General features: G+C 33.3%; 1 protein-coding gene across 6 annotated transcripts in view; it reads left to right on the forward strand.

Annotated features, from left to right (window-relative positions):
• The window catches only part of EDTP (Egg-derived tyrosine phosphatase), an 83,224-nt gene extending 74,472 nt beyond the window's left edge, over positions 1–8,752 (forward strand). Inside the window, exons 16-20 of one of the 6 annotated variants that reach the window (XM_076457339.1) lie at positions 260–416; positions 1,545–1,622; positions 3,920–4,180; positions 6,650–6,763; positions 7,535–8,752. In XM_076457339.1, the coding sequence (XP_076313454.1) occupies positions 260–416; positions 1,545–1,622; positions 3,920–4,180; positions 6,650–6,763; positions 7,535–7,772 (848 nt within the window). In that variant the 3' untranslated portion in view covers positions 7,773–8,752. The remainder of the gene's footprint in view (positions 1–259; positions 417–1,544; positions 1,623–3,919; positions 4,181–6,649; positions 6,764–7,534) is intronic. The other 5 variants (XM_076457340.1, XM_076457341.1, XM_076457343.1 and 2 more) reach the window with 5 other exon arrangements.
• The last annotated feature ends 11,836 nt before the right edge of the window (positions 8,753–20,588 follow it).

Below are 20,588 nucleotides of genomic sequence, written 5' to 3' on the forward strand. Positions count from 1 at the left end.
GAAGTACTTGTAATATTGACTTGATGAAAATGTTAGCAAGTAGGAATTTGATATATTTTTAAATAAGTCCAGTTTCTAATGTTGCACTAAATTTTTAATATATAACTATTTCTTTTATATGTTTTAACTTGATATACTTTTGGTTTGGCTGTATTTTCCACTCAATAGCATACCCTGTAACACTTAAGTTAGAACTTAATCCTAACCTTAATCAAAAAACTCGCAAACAATATACAGTGAGCATAATCTGTTTATTCAGAAGAAGACCATCTTCGTTTAGGAGGACGAGGAAGTAACACTAGCCTTAGCAGCAGTTGTAGTTCCATTAGCAGCCGAACCCATGATAGTAATCCACCAACATATTTTACAACACTGAGTCAAGAGCCCACGGAAGACTCTCACATTCAGCCAAATGTGTAAGTGGAAATAAAGTAGTAAATGTTGTCAGTGTCTCGTTGAAACTTATGGGGCATAATAATATTATTCACTTGGGATAAACAGAAATGTTTTATTTTTGTATTGTGATGTTTTTATAGTTTAATAAGGTGATGCTGATGATTTAATGAACTAAAAGTTAAAAGCTGTTCAGTATTTTAGACTGATATTTAAAATTAATAGGGAATTTAATGTTTTTAACTGATTGTTTAAGCCTATTTATTAAAAATGACAAAATTGTAAGATTTAAAAAAAACTTATTAAAATCAATTGCACAGTATAATTGTTTTTAAATGTAGATATTTGGTACTGCTTGTATGTTTTTCAACAGAACCTTGTACAGTTGAAACAGTACTTACAAGGTTTATAAAGCAGAAGGATGTATCAATGTGAGAATGTCCAAACATTGAAATAAACTTGTGTTCAACAAGCCTTCATTACAACAATGTGTTATTGTTAACAGGGACCACTATTATAGTTTACAGCTAAGTCATTAGCCTGTGATACCTGTAGTTTGTTAACAGCTATTATGTTTTAGGGTTAGTATGAGATATAAATTTCATTCCATGTATGACCTGATTCAAACTGGTGAATTGCAGAAGCAGGTTTTTTTCCACATTCCCTTCTATGTACATGATCATAATTTGCGAGATACAAGATTTTTGACCAGTGGATTTCTTTTAACATTCACATGACGTTTAACTTGTATACTTCTCGTTTTTGTTCGTTGTTCTTTTGCTTTTAGCTCGGTTTTAAGTTCTATGCGATCAAGAAAGTTCAAGGTTCTGTTGATAAACAATTTTCAAGTAATTCGAAAAATGTACAGTAAAAATAATTATTGTGCAGTTTTGCAGTATGAAGTACACAATGTACTTCCCTGTGCAAGCAGGTACAGAGTTATTCATGATTACTAAAGATAATCCTAACTTTTGTTAAGACTAATTTGCTAGTATGACATTGTCGCTGCTCAGACACTTCAACAGATCTGAATAACTTGAGTGCTAAATAGGGTGTGTAACTTAATAAAAACACTAGCATTTGTGCATTCTAATCGAGTAATTTGTTGCACATTTTTCCAAAGGTACTCACTATTTTACTATCATTTCCAGTCCCGAAAGAACTATGCCATTGTATGAACACCTTCTGGCTTACAAGACTATTGTGCTTCAGTATAAAAGAAATAAAAGGCAGGATATACTTAATTATACTTGTCATAAGACATTAGTATTAGGCTTAGTATAAATTTAACACTACATTATTTAGTTCTTTAGGGATTTTCAAGAATTAGAAGAGTGTATATAGTGATAGTATTTCAATCACACTGTGTTTGCCATATCTATTACTGACGATGTGTTTTGTTCAATCCAGAGTTCATCAGGCTCAGTGAAATACAACAAATACGGTAGTTGTCAAAACACTATTTATGTAAGCCATTTGTTACAACAATGATTGTTATGGTGCGAGTGCCTTTTACAATCTGGCAAAGCATGATTGTAATTAATAACACTTGCCATAAGAGGTTAGTGTTAGACATGTTAAATGTTTTAACACTACATTCTTTATTTAGTATCACAGGTATTTTCAGGATTAAAAAACAAACAAACCAGTATAATATATAATAGTTCAACCACACTGTGTTCAACATATTCATTGCTGATGGCATATTTTGCTCAATCCAGAGCTTATATTGCTGACTGGTATACAACAGACACAGTAGTGGTTGGAACACTATTTATAAAAGCTATTTATTACAACAGTAATTGTTATGGTTTTACTTCCTTTTCCAAGAATATGCTGTACATTTAATGGATTTTGTAGGCTTACATTGTGCTATGTATAGAACTCTACTTACCACAGGGTTGAGATTTGGCTCCCTTCTGGTGGTTTTGTGCAATTTTCTGTTGTCTAATTAGCCATTCATCAGATTCATTCAAATCCATAATCAAATGGGGAAAATGTTGGATGTGTATGAGAGAAAATATCAGTATTTGTTGGGACAGTCCAAGATTGCCTTGTCTGTTTTGACATATATGCCATAACTGGAGTAGATGTACGAGGCCCTTTTTATCTGGCTGAGTGGTAGACAGCCCATCAGTTATAAAACTTGTTTTCAAACCATATGTATCCAAACACCTTAGGAATGTGCAAGCTCCTTAAGTGCAATGGTGAACTATTTATAAGGATTAGCTTAGATGTAGGCTTTTAATTTTTAAGCATCCACCTTAATGGTGTGAGCATTTTGCCCATTTGTTTAGAGGTATATATAATGGACTTTACTTTCATCAAACATTATTATCATAAACAAAATCATTTAGATAGATATGATCCATTCAATATTTGGGGAGAGCATACTGCAAACTTCTCAAAATTATTTTCAATTATTTAGTTATTTTTGCTACAGATAAAAAACATATTCCAAATGGATTAAATATCACAAATTCAGAATTGTTTTCAGTCTAATGATTTATATGTATTTAATAACTTATCATTTTCCATTTTATCCAGTCTTGACATGTACTACAGTACAGGATTTATGGGTTTCATGAAGTATTTCATTCATTTCTTAATATATGTTATTAGTATATGTTGTTAAGTTGAAAAACGTGCCATTAAAAAAACATTTAGAAAATTTTGTTTTGTTTTTTATGATCTAGTAAGATATCTGTGTACTTAAATGTAAGTCAGAGGTCCTGTTCAGCAAATTCCACAAAATAAAAAATTACAATCAAGTTTTGTGCCTTACTGATTCAATGTAAAAAGCCCAGTGTGTACTGATATTCCTACCAGTAAATAATAATGTGGGTAACTAATTAGTTTCCCAGAATACCTTGAAATGCAACAGAGAGCACATAGACCCACAACCTTTCTGAGCTGGAATCCAGGAATAGCCAAACATTTCAGTTGCTTTTCTTGTATTTTTCTGTCATTATTAAATCATCTATATGATTAATGTGCAGAGTTTTAGAACTGTGGTAAATATCTCATTATTGAAGTTGTTTTATTGATAAATGTAATGTTATACTACTCATGAGAAAAACTAATAAAACTACTGTTCAAGCTTTCATACCTGTACTTTCAAAATTTTCATCCTAGCGTGAATCAAAACAAAACTCTGTGCATTAATTGATACTGACATTAATAGTGAACTATACTATAATCCAAGTGATTACAGAAGCAACACATTTCTAATGTATATTTTTATAATGATATTTCTTTGTTTTTGTTATTAGTAATTACCTTTTCAGTACTATGTCATTGCCAAGGTCATTGTATGTATGCTTTCTAGGCTCATTCTATGATGGTTACTTTAAAGAAGGGCTCTACTGGTCTTACATGTATTTCACAGATTTTTAGTTTTTACATTAAAAATCTCATGATCTAATGTTCTTATAAAAATATATATAGTGCATAAGATGTTTTAAAAATTGTTATTTTAGCACAAGGTACTCTTTAAGGAATTTTATTAATTTTGTTTTTTCCCAAGGAACATTCCCTACAACCCTCAGCTTACATGGCCTTTTCCTGGACATTCATATAAAATGGAAGAGCTTCCAGAAGTTATTAATGGTACCCCTCCAACTTTGACAAATAGTAGAGATGGTTCTTATCCTCTAAATGGAAACAGTCCTCATTCCAACCACATGTTGGGTCCAGTATCCCCTGTTTTCTCAAGCACTAGTCCTGTAGCTGTTCCTAATAATAAACGTGAAAGGTCTGAAAGTACATCTTCAGCTGGCTGTGGAAGGTAAGAACAACTGTGAATATTGACAACAGTGTTTTAGACTTGCATATTTTTTCTGTTACTTCCAACACTTTATTTATTTATCAAATATAAGTAATGGAACAAGTGTAGTAAAGCTACTGCTAAACATGATTTAACACTTAGCAACATATTTAATTTACTTTTGTTTATAACAAACACTATTATTTGACTGGTCAATGTACCTCTTTAATGTTTAGGAAAAGCATAAGGACCCCCAGTGAGTAACATTATGTGGAAGGTAGATTCAAACACTGACAACCCTACATCACTTCCTGGGAAGGTATAAGGGGGCATGCTAAGTTTGGTTGAAAATTGAAGATGTGATTAAGACATATACACAGATAGGGTACAGATAGGTAGCAACATGGGGACATTAAATTCAAATGCCTTTTCCCTTCCCTATCACTCCTTAGAGTACTGTAAAAGTGCTCCTAAAGTTTAGTAAAGATAATAGTATAACAAAGAGAATGAAAAGGTGGTTTCTGGGGTTGCAGATGGGGATCATGTCCAGATGCTGACATCATCACTCCTGTATCACTTCCAAGAAGGCCCTAAGAGTGCTCAGGTACATGCATGAACTGCAGATACAGAGAGACAATCTCCTCCAAAGAATATGCAAGGTCAGACTGAATGTTTTGTCCATTGGGTGAACACACAGACAAATAGTGACTCCATTGAAATGGCATGAGGGACTCCAAATTATGACCACTGTGACACTCCTCAGTGGTCCTTAGGGTGCATGCTAAGTATGGTTGAGATCAAATCAAAGGGTCAAAAACTATAAGGGTGATAGAGAAGACTTAAAAACAACACATCTGCTTTAAATATTTAGATTAGCTACATATCGGATGGAATTTTCTTTTGGGGGTGTAAGAACACTTAACTTTGTAATAAGTGCAGTGCTGCAGAAGTTTTATTATGTAATAGATATGAGCATAGATATGCAGTCCTAGTGTTTTACTACTATAAAAACTTCTTGAGAAGAAGTTCATACTCCTTGATCAACAGAATCTGAGAGCTTTTCAGGGCTTCTTGAGTGATTAAAGTGTAGAATGCTTCAAGTATGACTGAAGAATACATACAAATTTACATTTCTGCACTGTAGAGTTTCAATGGCAAAGTTGACTGACAGTGTAATTAAAAAATAAATCTGTGTTCTGTCCTTTTAGGTTCATTGATATATATGGATATATTTTGCCAGTGCAACTTTCTTGTTGAAAACCTGAGGATGTTCTTCAGGATAATATTAACCATTTGTCTTTGTTAAGTTTTGAAGTATAGTCAAAAGAAAAGTGCAACTTTCGTATATATGTGTAGCAAATGAAAAAAAATCATCACTATTTAGGCTTAAAGAGAACTTCATATTAATTATTGGTATTGTTAAAAAAGGTAACCTTGTTTTGTCAAACATGATAGACTTTATAAAAGAACAGTTGTTTTCCAAGCATAGTATTTTGAAACAGTTGAAAAACATTTTAGAAATATAAAGCATTAGGCTTTACAGTGTTAAATAGCACTCAAACATTTTTGTTTTGGTGGAACAACTAAGTGAAGGTTGTTCATGTATACAGTTGATAACCAGTTAGTTTAGGGCAATCACTCTTGCTTACCAGCTGAAAGTTACTGGTATATGTCATATATAGATAATAAAAATTTTGTAGTTTGGAGTATTTGATATTCGAGATGGATGGTATGACTCCTTTGTTATTTTGCATGGAGGTATTTCGTTTATTGAACAAGATAATTTCAAGAGTGGTCAGGAGCACTTTGAGGCAATATTTGATAACCCAATAAAGCTTTCTGAAGATTATATGTTTAAAAATAGTATAAAGTGTATAAAATGTGTTTAGTAGTGTTTAATTTTAAGAAAGTGAATTTAAGCACTTGCACTTAAGTTTTACCAAAAACTGCAAACGTTTTCATACTTTATAATGTCACTTAAATCTAAGTGTTATGTAACTGTATATTTGCACACTTTTGTGGCTTTGGATGGATCATAACAACGATAACCAAAGTAATCTATTTGATATAACAAGGTTAACCCAAAAACTAGCAGTAGAGTAATTATGTTAATTAGCTACCTTTCCCTTTTGTAGTAGTTCAAAATTAAGGAAGACTAGTGCAAATAACCCACATTAAGCTTTTCATGAAATTTAACAAACGAACAAACATTTATCAGTTAAGAAATTTGGGAATTTTACCAGTTGTCCTCACAAAACTGTTTAACCATTTGTTTAATAAACATATTTCCTCTTGTTTCTAATTCTTTCAACTAAACAATAGGCTTACGTTTACCAACTAATTATACTTTTTATTTTTAGTGCTAAAATAATATGAATGTATAACTTTTTTCATTTATAGTTCACATTAAATAAATATAATAAATGAAGTAAAGTTGTTTAGGAACTAAAGTTAAATTTGTTCGATATCTTTTTTTTTTTTGTATTTCAGCTGGCAGATAATATCAGGAACAGGGAGTATACGAGGTTCGGAGTCAACTAGGGGTTCAGTCAGTTCTCCGACTTGGGAGCTTAATAGAAACTCATCAAGTAGTAAAGGAAGCTCGTAAGTAAATAAATGTACCATCAGTTACTTGTATTTTCAGCAATGAAACTGAAGTATCTTTTCATTATTTCAGTTTACACATTTTGTAAAATATCTTTTTGTGACATTACAAAGATATTGTTTCAAAATAAGGTATTCTGTATGAGCAAATAACTATCTGATTATAATAAAACAAAATACGTAATGACCGAGTCTTGTATGAAACACATCTTGTTATCGGAAGCCTTTCTTGAGAAAGTAAAGTTATGTAATTTCATTATTAAGTAATGCAGCAGTTGTAAATAAGTTTGAAAATGCTTATTCAAAAGTATTATGAGAACACTTTTCTTGGAGGATTAAAAAGGTAAATATATTAAACATTCATCAAAATAATGATGTTCGAGCATGCCGTTGTTTCATATTCTGTTTTGTCATTTAGCATATTTAAAGGACTGTTTCTTTTAATAAAACAAAATAACTATATCAATTACTGTGTCAAGTGAGACCACTACTCTTTGTAATACACTGTTTCGTAGTTCTTGTAAGTTAGATTCGCAGCTCTTAGTCTTTTCTTTACGAAAATATCTAGAATAAATGCTAAACGTCAATCAAGTGAAACTAATATTATTAGTTAATTTGTTTATTCATTTTACACAAAGAATTTTAAAAGAGAAATGTGAATTCACAGATAAAGTTTACATAGCTTGTAGAGATAACCAAAAAAAAGCATGTTGTGATATTAAAATAAACTTTATTTATAAATTGTACAAAAATCTTTTATTTTTAATATAGTTGTCAAGAGTTGCATGAAAATCCTGACAAATCTCCTTGCTCAACGTGGTCGATATCGCAACTACTAAAGAAACGCAGAGAAAACTTGAATGATGTTAGGTCCATTTTCTGCCGTACTTATGCAAATGGTATAGGATTTAATTGTCGAAATGGCACTGAAGCCAGTGGACTCTCTAACTTATTGGATCAGCTTGTAGGAAAAGTAGGAATACGATCTGGAAAAACATACAGTGTCTGATCTTAAATGCACTTAATAAAGATGCTCGTTGAAACATGACAGTGGAAATGATTGGAATCTTGAAATACTGGTACCTGATAGTTGGAACATGCCAATGAAGGTGCTACTTTGAAACCTTGTTCCTTTGCACTTGTTTTTGGTTTTGTGTGAACTTTCTCCAGTGAAGATGCATATAGTATTTTCTAATTGTTGGTGATGGTTTTGAAAGTGCTCACATTAAAAAATTTAACATCAGAGGAGGAATTTTATTTTGTAGTTTTCTAATAGAAAACTGTTGATAAATTGTTAAATGACCATAATTCGTTTTTTTAATGAGAAGGTCAATCTGATTAAATAATACGCATTAGCCTTAGAATTTTTTGTTTGTAGATACAAAGTCTTGGCTACTTTCTGACCTATTTTGTGGTTAGAAATATTCATTAAATTACAAATCATTCAAAGAATAATGTTTTAAGTTGCATATTTTCATATTATGTTTATGAAGTTGCATAATTTTTTCTTGAGATTATCTGATGTTGGTCATTAGGTTTAAAGTTTGCAAAAAATGTTAAATTGTTTATTCTAACTATTTTACGTGTATAAACATTTTTAAAGAATTTATTTTTCACGATGCATTTGTTCAAAGTCACATGTATGTATGTGTCCTAGAGTTCATAGTTTCTGAGATTTTTTTCAGTTAACGGGACAGGTGTTGTATTTAAATTTACTATGTGTAAAAATCACATTGAAACAAGTAACATTCTGTTTGAAATTTGAGTGGAAATTTGTAGGAAGATGATGTTTTTTGTTATATCTTGTATGTTGAACACTGTCGTTGGGAATTAACTGTTATTGTGGAAGGAGAAATCATTAAAGTTGAAATGTCTGTTACAAAGTTATATGTTAACCTTAAGACTAATTTATGAAATGTGATCAAACACTCAGATAGTATTCAATAATTAATGAGGCATAGAACATTTCCAATAAACAGGAAAAGAAAATGCTTTTCTTTGAAGTTGTTTTTTCTCTTGGCCTTTGTTACATTTTGGGGTTACATAACACTGAAATGCAAGTTATTGCAGAGTTAGATGTTTCATTGGTCAGAATAAAAATTGGACAATTGAGTCAGATAATCAATCTGAATCAAGTACCAGCTAATTTTTATTTTCACAAAAGTATTGTTGAGCATCAAAAACGTATTTTTTAAAAGTTCCTAGACTTCTCAACTTGTCGTTTAGAAATTGAATAAACAAATGTGTATGTGTATAGTTTTTAAAGTCATAACTAAATGTTAAGTATAAGCACAATTAAAATCTTATCCGTCTTATATTCACATTTTCTTTAAAAGAAAAAAAAATTCATTGTTTTGGGGGAATATATGATGAGAATGATTATTAAATTTTCTACTTCACCTGCAAAACTGTTCAATTCTAGTTGTGGTACAATTTCTGAAGCATAACCTTCATAGTGGTAGCAGTATCTGCACAAAAGAAAATACTTTTAATAACCTCAGATCACTAATGATGTTTTAAAAATAATCTGTATTGGGTAAATATCATTGTGTCCAGGCTCATCAATGCTGATGAATGAGTGAAAACTGTGGAACGTTTACCATGAATTAATCACACATTAACACACATTTACTCTAGCCATCAGATACCATAAAGGTATCAAGGATTTTGGATAGTCTAATATTCTGCTTCAAGTTTAAATTTTTAATATTAATGAGGTTTCCCATTCTTTATAGTCAGAATGTTTGTAGACAGTAATAGAAGTTGTTTGCATAGAGATATTAAAAGCAATTGGAAATGTATTTGTACAAATTATCAGCAATCCATTTTTATCATATAACATTTTATCCATGAATCCAGCAATAACAACTAGATGTGTCCATCTGGCACGAGACTTTTTCTTGTGGAAAGTTATTAAATAACATCGCCAGCACTGCAGCACAATTCTAAAATAATATTTGAACCAATAACTACAGACTTCAGGGGAGACCTACCCAATCGAAACGCCATTCTAACACGCATTAAACAAGCATACTCATATTTAAGAATTTTCAAAACTTGCTCAACACACACAAATGATTAGCAATACGCACTTTAGGTGTCGTGGGTACATCGTAAAGTGATGGCCAAATCCCAATATTCGCCCTGATAAGAACTGTGGGTAGTGTTGGCTCCACGGTTTCCCCACAAAATTATGGATAGCTAGTGCAGACAGCTCCTGTGTATGTTTGTGCAAAATCGAACAAACATCTATCTGTTCGTTTTGTTTCGTAGGATTTGGTTATTTCGATGGTGTGACGGTGAATCACTGCATTCTGGAATCGATTTTGCCTAAAGCTATAACTATGGCAAAAAGTTGCCTTTGTCCACGGCGACTTTTTGAATGAGTTGTTTTAGAACAATCGTCTACAATAAATACAGTTCCTTTCTTTCTCTCTCGATATCTTATTAAAGACAAATCATTTCTCACCAAATCGAAGAACAAGTTTTGTTATTCATTGAAGAACTTGCTTTCAAACTTCCACAGACCCCTTGCTTACTTTTCTGGTAAAAAGAGCGTAAACGTCACGGTACGCGTATTAGAACATTCATGATCTTATCGTCTGCGTTAATTAAGCCTCACCAATCAAATAGTACACTTGAATCCTTTACTTCTGTTTGTTAAGATCCATTACGGTTTCACAATTTGGCGAATAACATAACCGTGTGGTTGACAGTATTAGGCCTGTCTTGGTCACTGTGCTGTTTTTGTTTTTTTCGCGTTTGTCTCTTTAGTATCGTCATGGAAGGGACATTGCCTCTTTTATTCAAGTATTTATTATCGACAACAAGTTCATTACATATTTCTTAATGTTAGGCCTTTGTTTGATTTCAACTTTCATCATTGAAAGTCTCAGGTTAAGTAATTTTATTCATGAATCAAAATTCATTCGCCCTTATTCAGTAGCCTAAAAAAATCTATCAGTTCATTTTGAGAAATAGATTTAAATATTTGGATGGTATGTCAGTCAGTCATTTCACTTCCTCTAGTGCAGCAGTAAGTCTACGGATTTACAACGCTAAAATCAAGGGTTCGGTTCCTCTCGGTGAGCTCAGCAGATGGCCCGATGTGGCTTTGCTATAAGAAAAACACAAACATAACTTCCTACTTCACCATATCCTCGACGATCTATTAATTATATTTTTTCAGAAAGATCTTTTGTTTTTCTATTCTTTCTTTCTTACAAACCTTTCTTTTAATTAATCAACATTCCTTAATTCTCGGCAGATCGACGCGAAACTTGGTAGGGTTATACTTTGGTTCAATATGCCCAGACGTTTTTTTTTTTGTTTAGTCTTTTTTTTTTTTAGGATTTTACAGGGCCAAAGGCCAAACGATAAAAAAAATTCATGTTATGGGTTCATTTGCGGGAAACATTTACAACAAGATGAAAATTAGCAAAAATATAAATTTTCATAACAACTGGATTTAAAAGTTTAAGCTGACCCTTTTGAATCAGTTTTGAGAGGGTAAGAGATCAGAGAAAATAATAATTTTGGGGGTTTTGGTCAACTATGCCATATTTTGACCAATGTACATCACGGAAAACTAATAAACATGAAATATTGAAAAAAGAAACAAACTTTAAAATTCACCAATCAACAGCTTATTTTGAACTACCCATTTTTTTCAGCGTTTATATTTTTTAACTGTTGGGTGACCCCATGATAAACAAACCCTGCAGGAGCAATCAATAACCAACTGGTTAAGTGAAGATCTGTGGGTTGGAAATGCTTAACTCACGAGGCCATTCTTATAAGAAAAAATTAAGAACTATTCAGTAATACATTATTCTAAATATATCTTATTTTATATTAGGGGAGAAAAAGTTATTAATAATTCTGAAGACAACCAAAGTCGTACAACTTTACTTGACACACAGCATGGCCAGGTAGTTAAGGTACTCGATACGCAATTCGAGAGTTGCGAGTTCGAATCCCTGTCGCACCAAACATGCTCTCCCTTTTAGCCGTGGGGGCGAAATAATGTGACGGTCAATCCCACTATTCGTCGGTAAAAAGTAGCCCAAGAATTGGCGGTGGGTGGTGATGACTAGCTATCTTCCCTCTAGTTTTACACTGCTTAATTAGGGACAGCTAGGGCAGATAACTCTCGTGTAACTTTACGCGAAATTCAAAGCAAATTAAATCAAGGAGAAAGGTTCGCCACATCCGTCGTTCTCAGTTCCACTTAATTATAGTTTGCAACAGTTTTAATCTCTCCTGGTGAGATTTTATCATAACATCGTGTGATCCCAGAGTTGTTCCTACACAATTTTCAATTAACCTATAATATTAATACAGTTACATTGTTCTTTATACTTAGAGGTTGGAAACTTTTTTTAGCAATTTTCGTAGCTCAGTTTCACTTTAACCATTGTCTACAATAACGTGTGAAATCGTACAGGCAATGGTAAATCAAAGTATTGAAACTATATCAGAACTCGTTATTGCCGATAATATATAAACACATATATATTCAAAAACTATTTTGATAAAGTAGCATGAAAAACTTAATATTCTAAATGTTTAATACACGAGGGCTGTTCAAAAAATACGCGGACTGACGTCATAAAACAAAATGTACTTTATTTAGAAGTTACAGGCCTGGGACCCCCCTCAAAGTACTCTCCTCCCCAACGCACACACTTATCCCAACGGTGTTTCCACTTGTTGAAACAGTCCTGGTACGCTTCTTTTGTAATGTCCTCCAGCTCCTTCGTCGCATTTGCCTTAATCTCGGGAATCGTCTCAAATCTTTTTCCTTTCAAGGGTCTTTTGAGTTTGGGGAACAAGAAAAAATCGCAAGGAGCAAGGTCAGGTGAGTAGGGGGTGGGGAAGAACAGTGATTGAGTGTTTGGCCAAAAACTCACGTGTTCTGAGGCACAAATTTCGCAGCAACGCGGTGCATCTTCAATTTTTCGGTCAAAATCTCGTAACAAGGTCCAACTGATATCCCACAGTCTTCAGCAAGCTCCCTGACAGTCAGACGTCGATTTGCCCGCACCAGGGTGTTGATTTTGTCGACGTGTGGGTCGTCAGTTCACGTGGAAGGACGTCCAGGACGCTCATCATCTTCAATGAACTGTCGACGATCTTTAAAACGTTCATGCCACTTGAAACATGCCGTACCCTTCATAGCAACATCACCGTAAGCCATGTTAAGCATAGCAAAAGTTTCAGTCGCAGATTTTTCAAGTTTAACACAAAATTTCACAGCAAGTCGTTGCTCCTTCAGGTCATTCATTCTGAAATCCGACAAACGAAAAAATCGCACTTCACTTAAAACCGCGTAGCTAATACACAAATGAAGATACCTGCAATCGGGAAATGGCGTCGTAATCAGCTGATCTGTGCGAACCTAGCGACACCAAGCGGATTCCCCTGGAACCAACTGGAGCCGCGCAATTCAAACAGTCCGCGTATTTTTTGAACAGACCTCGTACTCACAGTATATTAAAACCTTTTATTAAATAATATATCCACTTTTAAAATTCTATGTTAACACCCACAAATCTAAGGCCAAAGAAAAATCAAATTTTCGAATTGTTGATAGAGGTTATTGTGATTTTCAACTACATTATCGAGGAATGTTAATTTGTAAACTTCATTTTCCAGATTCACCAAATATTTAGCTTCACACTTCAGTATTATATTAAGTATATGGACTTAAGACTGCCAACTGAAAATACGATAATAGACTATGGAGCTGATTAGAAATTCCATCATTCAAAGTAATTACTCTGAGCTTTGACCATGTTTCGATTCCAATTAGTTTTGACTTGAGATAAATCTGTGTATAATTTCTGTGTGTACATAGACTTCATATCAAAATTGCACTCTATCGAAACGCGCTAGACATGAAAGTTATTTTTTCTCTGTCTAATTATTAAACCCCAAGCGACTGATTAGATTCTCCATACGTCATCTGCGTCATGAGAAGTCGAATTCTAAACGATGTAATTCTCCAGAACTTCTAGTAAATCAATGATTAAAAAATTAAAAATCCGAGTGGAATTTAATGTCCCATTGACTTGGTAAGTTTGGTTATGTACAGGAGTGTTGAGAGCCAACACCGACTTCCTCTCCTTTTTTAACATTTTAAAGAACTTATTAAAAAGAAGATACCGAATTAAGCCAGCAAAGAAATGATAAATAAGGCAAATTATAGCAGCGGCCTTTTTAGCTCACCCTATAATTGTAAAAACGTGCTTTATGATATAACCAAGCATCATTCGCTCACGTAATTTTAGCGTTACAAACTCAGACTTAGCCACCATGATGCTCTTCATCTAGTGAAATGGGCTAAAAATTATCAAAAATATTTGATACTTGGCCCAGCATGGCCAGGTGTGTTAAGGCGTGCGCCTGTTAATCTGAGGGTTGCGGGTTCGCATCCCCGTTGCGCCAAACATGCTCGAACTTTCAACCGTGGGGGCGTTATAATGTTCAATCAATCCCACTATTCATTGGTAAAAGAGTAGCCCAAGAGTTGGCGATGGGTGGTGATGACTAGCTGCTATCCCTCTAGTCTTACACTGGTAAACTAGGGACGGCTAGCACAGATATCCCTCGAGTAGCTTTTTGCGAAATTAAAAAACAAACAAACAATTTGATACTCTATTTTTTAACATTTTAATACTAAAATGAAATATAAATCTTTAAATTTACAAAGTCAAATTTATTACGAACGAACAACGAAACAGTTTCTCAAATCAATTATATTTATCAATTCAGAATTTTTTAAAATAAATCTTTCAAACACTTGTGATAGTTTTTCGTTGTAGGCGCAAAATACTGGAAAGAATCCACAGAGTTTGTACAGCCTGAGGAAACCAAGACTGAGATATAATAAATACACTGGAACAGTAACTGAACTTTACACTTTCAATTAAAACAGTAATCGGATCTACAAGAACGGGTTCATTAGCACAGCAACTCGGCTGATAAGATTATGCTCACAACTTAACCTAGAACACTAACCGGATTGGTAGGAAACCACTGAAATCTTATCCGTATATAATTTAAGATAGTAGTTATATATATTTGACGATTGGAAAGCATTATGTTATATATTTTGTATCTTACTGGATGACGATTACACTATTTGTGACATTCTAGAGAAGAAACCACGAGTTAAAGATGACTGAAAAATGGTGATAGGAATTTGTATACTGTAATATAATGATAACATTTGTTTGCAGGCTGTATTGCATTTTCCTTGTACAGATAATACTGTTTTTAAAAAAAGCAATACTGTGATGGTTTTAATGTGATATATTTATTTTAATATCAACGTTCGTTTCAGTTTAATATATATTTAGAAATGCACGTAACATATATTGTTAAATGTGTATTGTGAAAGTTCCGTATGTACTCTAAATTTGTAAAAGATTCTCGAGCGTAAGAATCAACAGATAATTATAAAAGGTAGCCATCGCAACACGCAGAGAGACTGCTTAACGTTGTTGGTTTGCTACAGTTAGTATACTGTACACCTTGAAAGGTGTGACTGTGATAAATGCTTATCAATCGGAAAACTGCAGATATTTGACAAAGAATGTTTATAGATATCTAACATTAGAAACCGTTCAGCTTCATAGAACTAACTTCATATTTCTATGAAGATATTAGATATTTTTGTGAAAAAAGTTCACGTGTGAAGATACAAACGGGCTTCCCGTCAAGTGAAGTATACCTGTGTATCAACATAGAAGTAATTCGCTCCTCCTGAACCGTCGATAAAATATTCAGTTCTTCACCAAATAGAAGACTCAGTATTATTTGTAAGTTTGTAATACTTTTGTATATAAATCTTTATTTGTAATAACCATTATTATAAATTTAATTTTGTGTGTGTGTGTGTGCATTAGTCCTCTGCTTGTACAGCGGTAAGCTTACGAACTTACGACGCTAAATTCAGGAGTTCGATTCCCCTCGGTGGACTCAGCTCAAAAGATATCCCCATGTGGCTTTGCTATAACAAAACACACACATATATAACCTGGCATGGCCAGGTGGCTAAGGCTCTCAACTCGTAATCTGAGGGTCGCGGGTTCGAATCCCTGTCACACCAAGCATGCTCGCCCTTTCAGCCGTGAGGGCGCTATAATGTTGGTAAAAGAGTAGCCCAAGAGTTGGCGGTGGGTAGCGATGACTAGCCGCCTTCCCTCTAGTCAAAACAAACCAAACCACATACATATATATATATATATATATATATGTATATATATATATGTTTGTGCTAAGAAAGAAAATTGTGTTTACAAATTTTGTTGGCAAATATCATGAATTTGATACATATCGGCATTCAATTAGTTTTTAAATTGAAAATTAAATTTCCGGCTATTTGAAATCGCAATACCTACATAATAAATCGGAGATTCTTCTGAAATAAATTATAATACGTAACATAATAGATACAAATAGTAAACTCTGTCTTTCAGTGCAGTGACGCAAGCACTATCAAATTTGCTACCTAGAGTAGTCACTTCTCACCTGCCGTCCTTAAATTGTTAGCGATCTGCGGATACATACAGTGAAACTTAAAAAGAAAATTGAGGATAAAACAAAATATCAGGTTTCTGAAATTTATAACATGTTCATGTGTTATGAATAAGTGTTGTTTTCTTTTTTACCTCATTGTAAAATAAATGAGCCTCATAACTCTCATAATTTTAGGTCTATATTCTTCTAACTACCTGAAAGCTACTTGCAAATACAAAGTATATGGAGCAGAAAAAGTTATGTAATGTTTCAAAACTTGTTTTTCAAAATAATGCTTAGAATTTTGTATAATAAACTCTTCATCTTTTATAATAAAATGTCATTCTATGTGTGTATGACTGCCGTATCTCCAAGAGGAAAGAACCTAGAAACCTAAAATGTTGCACCAATATTAAGAGGACCCTGAGCGAATGCATCTGAGTATTATAACTTATCATAATGACGTGCGTGCACACATGTGTGCCCCATAGTATATCCTGTAGTATGTCAGTTAGATTAACAACTTGTAGGCTCTCATGTCATGTTGCATATCAACAAAATTATGGTCTAATATTGTTGTTAGTCTATGTACTGAAAGTATAATTGAAAAATAGAAACAACAAAAACTGAAATGATATCTGTTGATTTATTAATATTAAGTCTTAGTTGATTAATAAGGTTTATTTTTATTAAAAACTTTGATGACATAATAGAAAATACCTTAATTCAGAAACAATTTAATTTTAAAATTAATTCAATACATTTACTTTCATGATAAATTTTATGCACTTGCTGAAATATATAAGCCTTATAAACTGTACGAAGCCGGGAACTTTAACTGGAACTAAATATGTTTTATTATAGCTACATGATTCGAACACAGCTATGCAAAAAAAAAAGTCTTTCCACCAATTCTGGTACTCAAAGTTCTCTTGGTTAACTAATAACAAACAAAAACAAAATTGAAGCAATATAACATTTTTTGTTATATACCCTACGGCATACAATTACTTTGTGTGTGTACACATATTATTCATTCCTGAATACGAGATAAATATACGCTTGTTTTACAATGTGTGACTATGAGAAATGGCTTGTAAATTAGTACTACGACTGCAACTTAACGTGGTTTTGGATTTCTTTGAAGAGTTCTAGTTTTTGAAATAGCTTTATCCATTGTATTCTATGTCAGTGCTTCTCAAGCTATGTAATATAACGGACCGGCATTTTTTTATTGCAATGTGTTTAGTACCATATTTGTGCCATATTATTATTGTACATATCTCGGCACATAGTGCGTCACAGAAGTATTAACATTCTTCACTGTGCGGATAGTATAACATGACCATTATTCGTTCACGATCCAAGAAAATATTATTTGAACATTCGTAGTAATAATAATTTACACTGGAAATAATATAATGAACGTAGGGCCCGGCATGGCCTAGCGCGTAAGGCGTGCGACTCGTAACCCGAGGGTCGCGGATTCGCGCCCGCGTCGGGCTAAACATACTCGGCCTCGCAGCCGTGGGGGTGTATAATGTGACGGTCAATCCCACTATTCGTTGGTAAAAGAGTAGTCCAAGATTTAGCGGTGGGTGGTGATGACTAGTTGCCTTCCCTCTAGTCTTACACTGCTAAATTAGGGACGGCTAGCACAGATAGCCCTGGAGTAGCTTTGTGCGAAATTCCCAAACAAACAAATAATGAACATAATAAAAGTTCACACATTTTTATTTTACGTTTATTTTGTAAACAAATAATACAGTATTACAATATAAATAAAAATATTAAAATCAAATTAACAAAGTCTCCTAACAAGAATATTATAAAATTTATGCATATTAGTAATAAATTCAAAAATTATAATGAATGTTTGTTTGTTTTGCATTTCATACAAAGCTACTCGAGGGCTATCTGCGCTAGCCGTCCATAATTTAGCAGTGTAAGACTAGAGGGAAGGCAGCTAGTCATCACCGCCAACTCTTGGGCTACTCTTTTACCAACAAATAGTGGGATTGACCGTAACCTTATAACGCCCCCATGACTGAAAGGGCGAACATGTTTGGTGTGACTGGGATTCTATAATGAATGAAGTATGTTTTAAAATGTTATATATTCTAGTTATTTTAAACCCAGTAATAATAATAAAAGAATAATAATGAAAATGGGTCGTAATACTAAAATATGAAATCGATTATCCATTTTTTAACACAATAATAGGCATGTTAAAAACTTCACCTTTACTAATGTTCCTATTAAAAGGAAGGTGAGCCTGCTTCTTCATTTTCAGCTTGTTCAGTCGTAGTTCAATTGAGGACGGTGCCACGCACAATGGAGAATGAATATCCACACTATTCATGTAGTTTGTTTTGATAGGGGACCAGGTGGGTTGGACCTTTTATAACAATATCAGTGGCACCAACCAACTCTACAAACCGGGTTTTGATATCCATGATAAGCAAAGCACAGATAGATAGCCTTTTGTGTTGGTTTGTACTCAGCTACAAACAAACAAATGTAATGACTGAGTCGCAAGTTCTCGAACTATCTATAAAAAACACATTTTGAATTTCTTGTTCTTTTGTTTTTTCTCTTTTTTATTATATGATAACTTAAACACAAAAACAATGGTATCAACCACTTTTACTGAGGTGACATAATTTCAGATGGAGTGTCCACTTTTATGAACGTTATTAATAACTAGTAGTAATTTTAAGAAATTGCAATTCTGGTGTAACGAATGTTACCATTTCTCATTTAAGTTTGCTTTTTTTACAGGAATGAGGCATTCAATTAAAATGCTTAAGTACATGATGAAACAGAAATTACCAACCAATAACAGATAAACATTAAATATTACAATTGGAACCTCCTTATATTTGAACTTTTAATGTTCAAAGAACATTAAGAATGTTTAACTTAATGTTAAACTTAAGAACGTTAACTTACCACTGACCCACCGAGAGACGTAAAATTATCAGATCCGTTTGTATATTTTGTGATGGATTTGTTATTATGTATTTATTTTACTATTTATGTTGGTTTCAGTTTAATATATGTGTAAAAATGCGTACGTATATTGCGAAAGTCCCGCTCGTTTTTTTAAAAATTTGTAGAAGATTCTCGAGCGTAAGAATCAACAATATATATATATATCTACGTAAATACCAGTATTGATGGACCAACGGCACTTTCTAAAACCTCGCCTTAAAGTTACAAATCGCAACACGCGAAGGAATAGTAAAATATTGTTTGTTTGCTACAGTCTCCATACTATAAACCTCGAAAGCTGTAATTGTGATTGAAGCTTATTCATCGGGAAAGTGCAAGTACTTGGCCAGGAACGTTTGTAGATTTCAAACATTACAAACCGTTCAACTTCAGAGAATAAACTTTGAACGATAGTGCTTCTTTGGAGACATCGCATAACTTCAGCTGAAAAACTGTGTGAGCAGTGAGAGACAGCTTACCCGTTAAGTGAACTGTTCCGATATATCACAATATTCTTTCGTCGGGAGCCGTCGATAAAGTATTCAGTTCCAAACCAGATAGAAGACTCAGTATTGTTTGTAAGTTTATAAAACTTTTGTATATAAACTATTATTTGTGGTCCGGCATGACAAGGTGGTTAAGGCACTCGGCTCGTAATCTGAGGGTCGCGGATTCGAAACCCTGTCAAACCAAACATGCTCGCACTTTTAGCCGTGGGGGCGTTATAACGTAATGGTCAATCCCACTATTCGTTGGTAAAAAAGTAGTCCAAAGTTGACGAGGGGTAGTGATGACTAGTTGGCTTCGTCTAGTCTTACGCTTCTAAATTAGGGACGGCTATCGCAGATTGTCCTCTTATAGCTTTGCGCGAAATTTAAAAACAAACAAGCAAATCATTATCTGTAATAACCATTATTATAACTTGTGTGGTTGTTCGTATGTTTAAATATATTTGTGTTAAAAAAAAACTGTGTAACATCATAAATTTGATGCGTGTCGACATTTAATTGCTTTCTGAATCTGAATTACTAGTTAATTCGGTTTAATTATACTTGAACTCGTAAAACGTAACATAATCGGAAACTCGTACGAGATGAATTATAAAACGTAACACTTTTTTAGTATTCATTGTGATTATTAATTTACTTATGCTCGTAGTGATTTTGGCACTGGTAGATGGCTTTGTATAATCAGATTCAGACATTCTTTTTTCATAAGTTATTCTGTGCACAATTTAATTTATAGATTCGAGTGAGTGCGGATGAAAATGAAATATTAAACTATTTTACTAAGTTTAGTTTATTTG

Source organism: Tachypleus tridentatus, chromosome 9 (genome assembly GCF_004210375.1).
Source record: "Tachypleus tridentatus isolate NWPU-2018 chromosome 9, ASM421037v1, whole genome shotgun sequence".
NCBI lineage: Eukaryota > Metazoa > Arthropoda > Merostomata > Xiphosura > Limulidae > Tachypleus > Tachypleus tridentatus.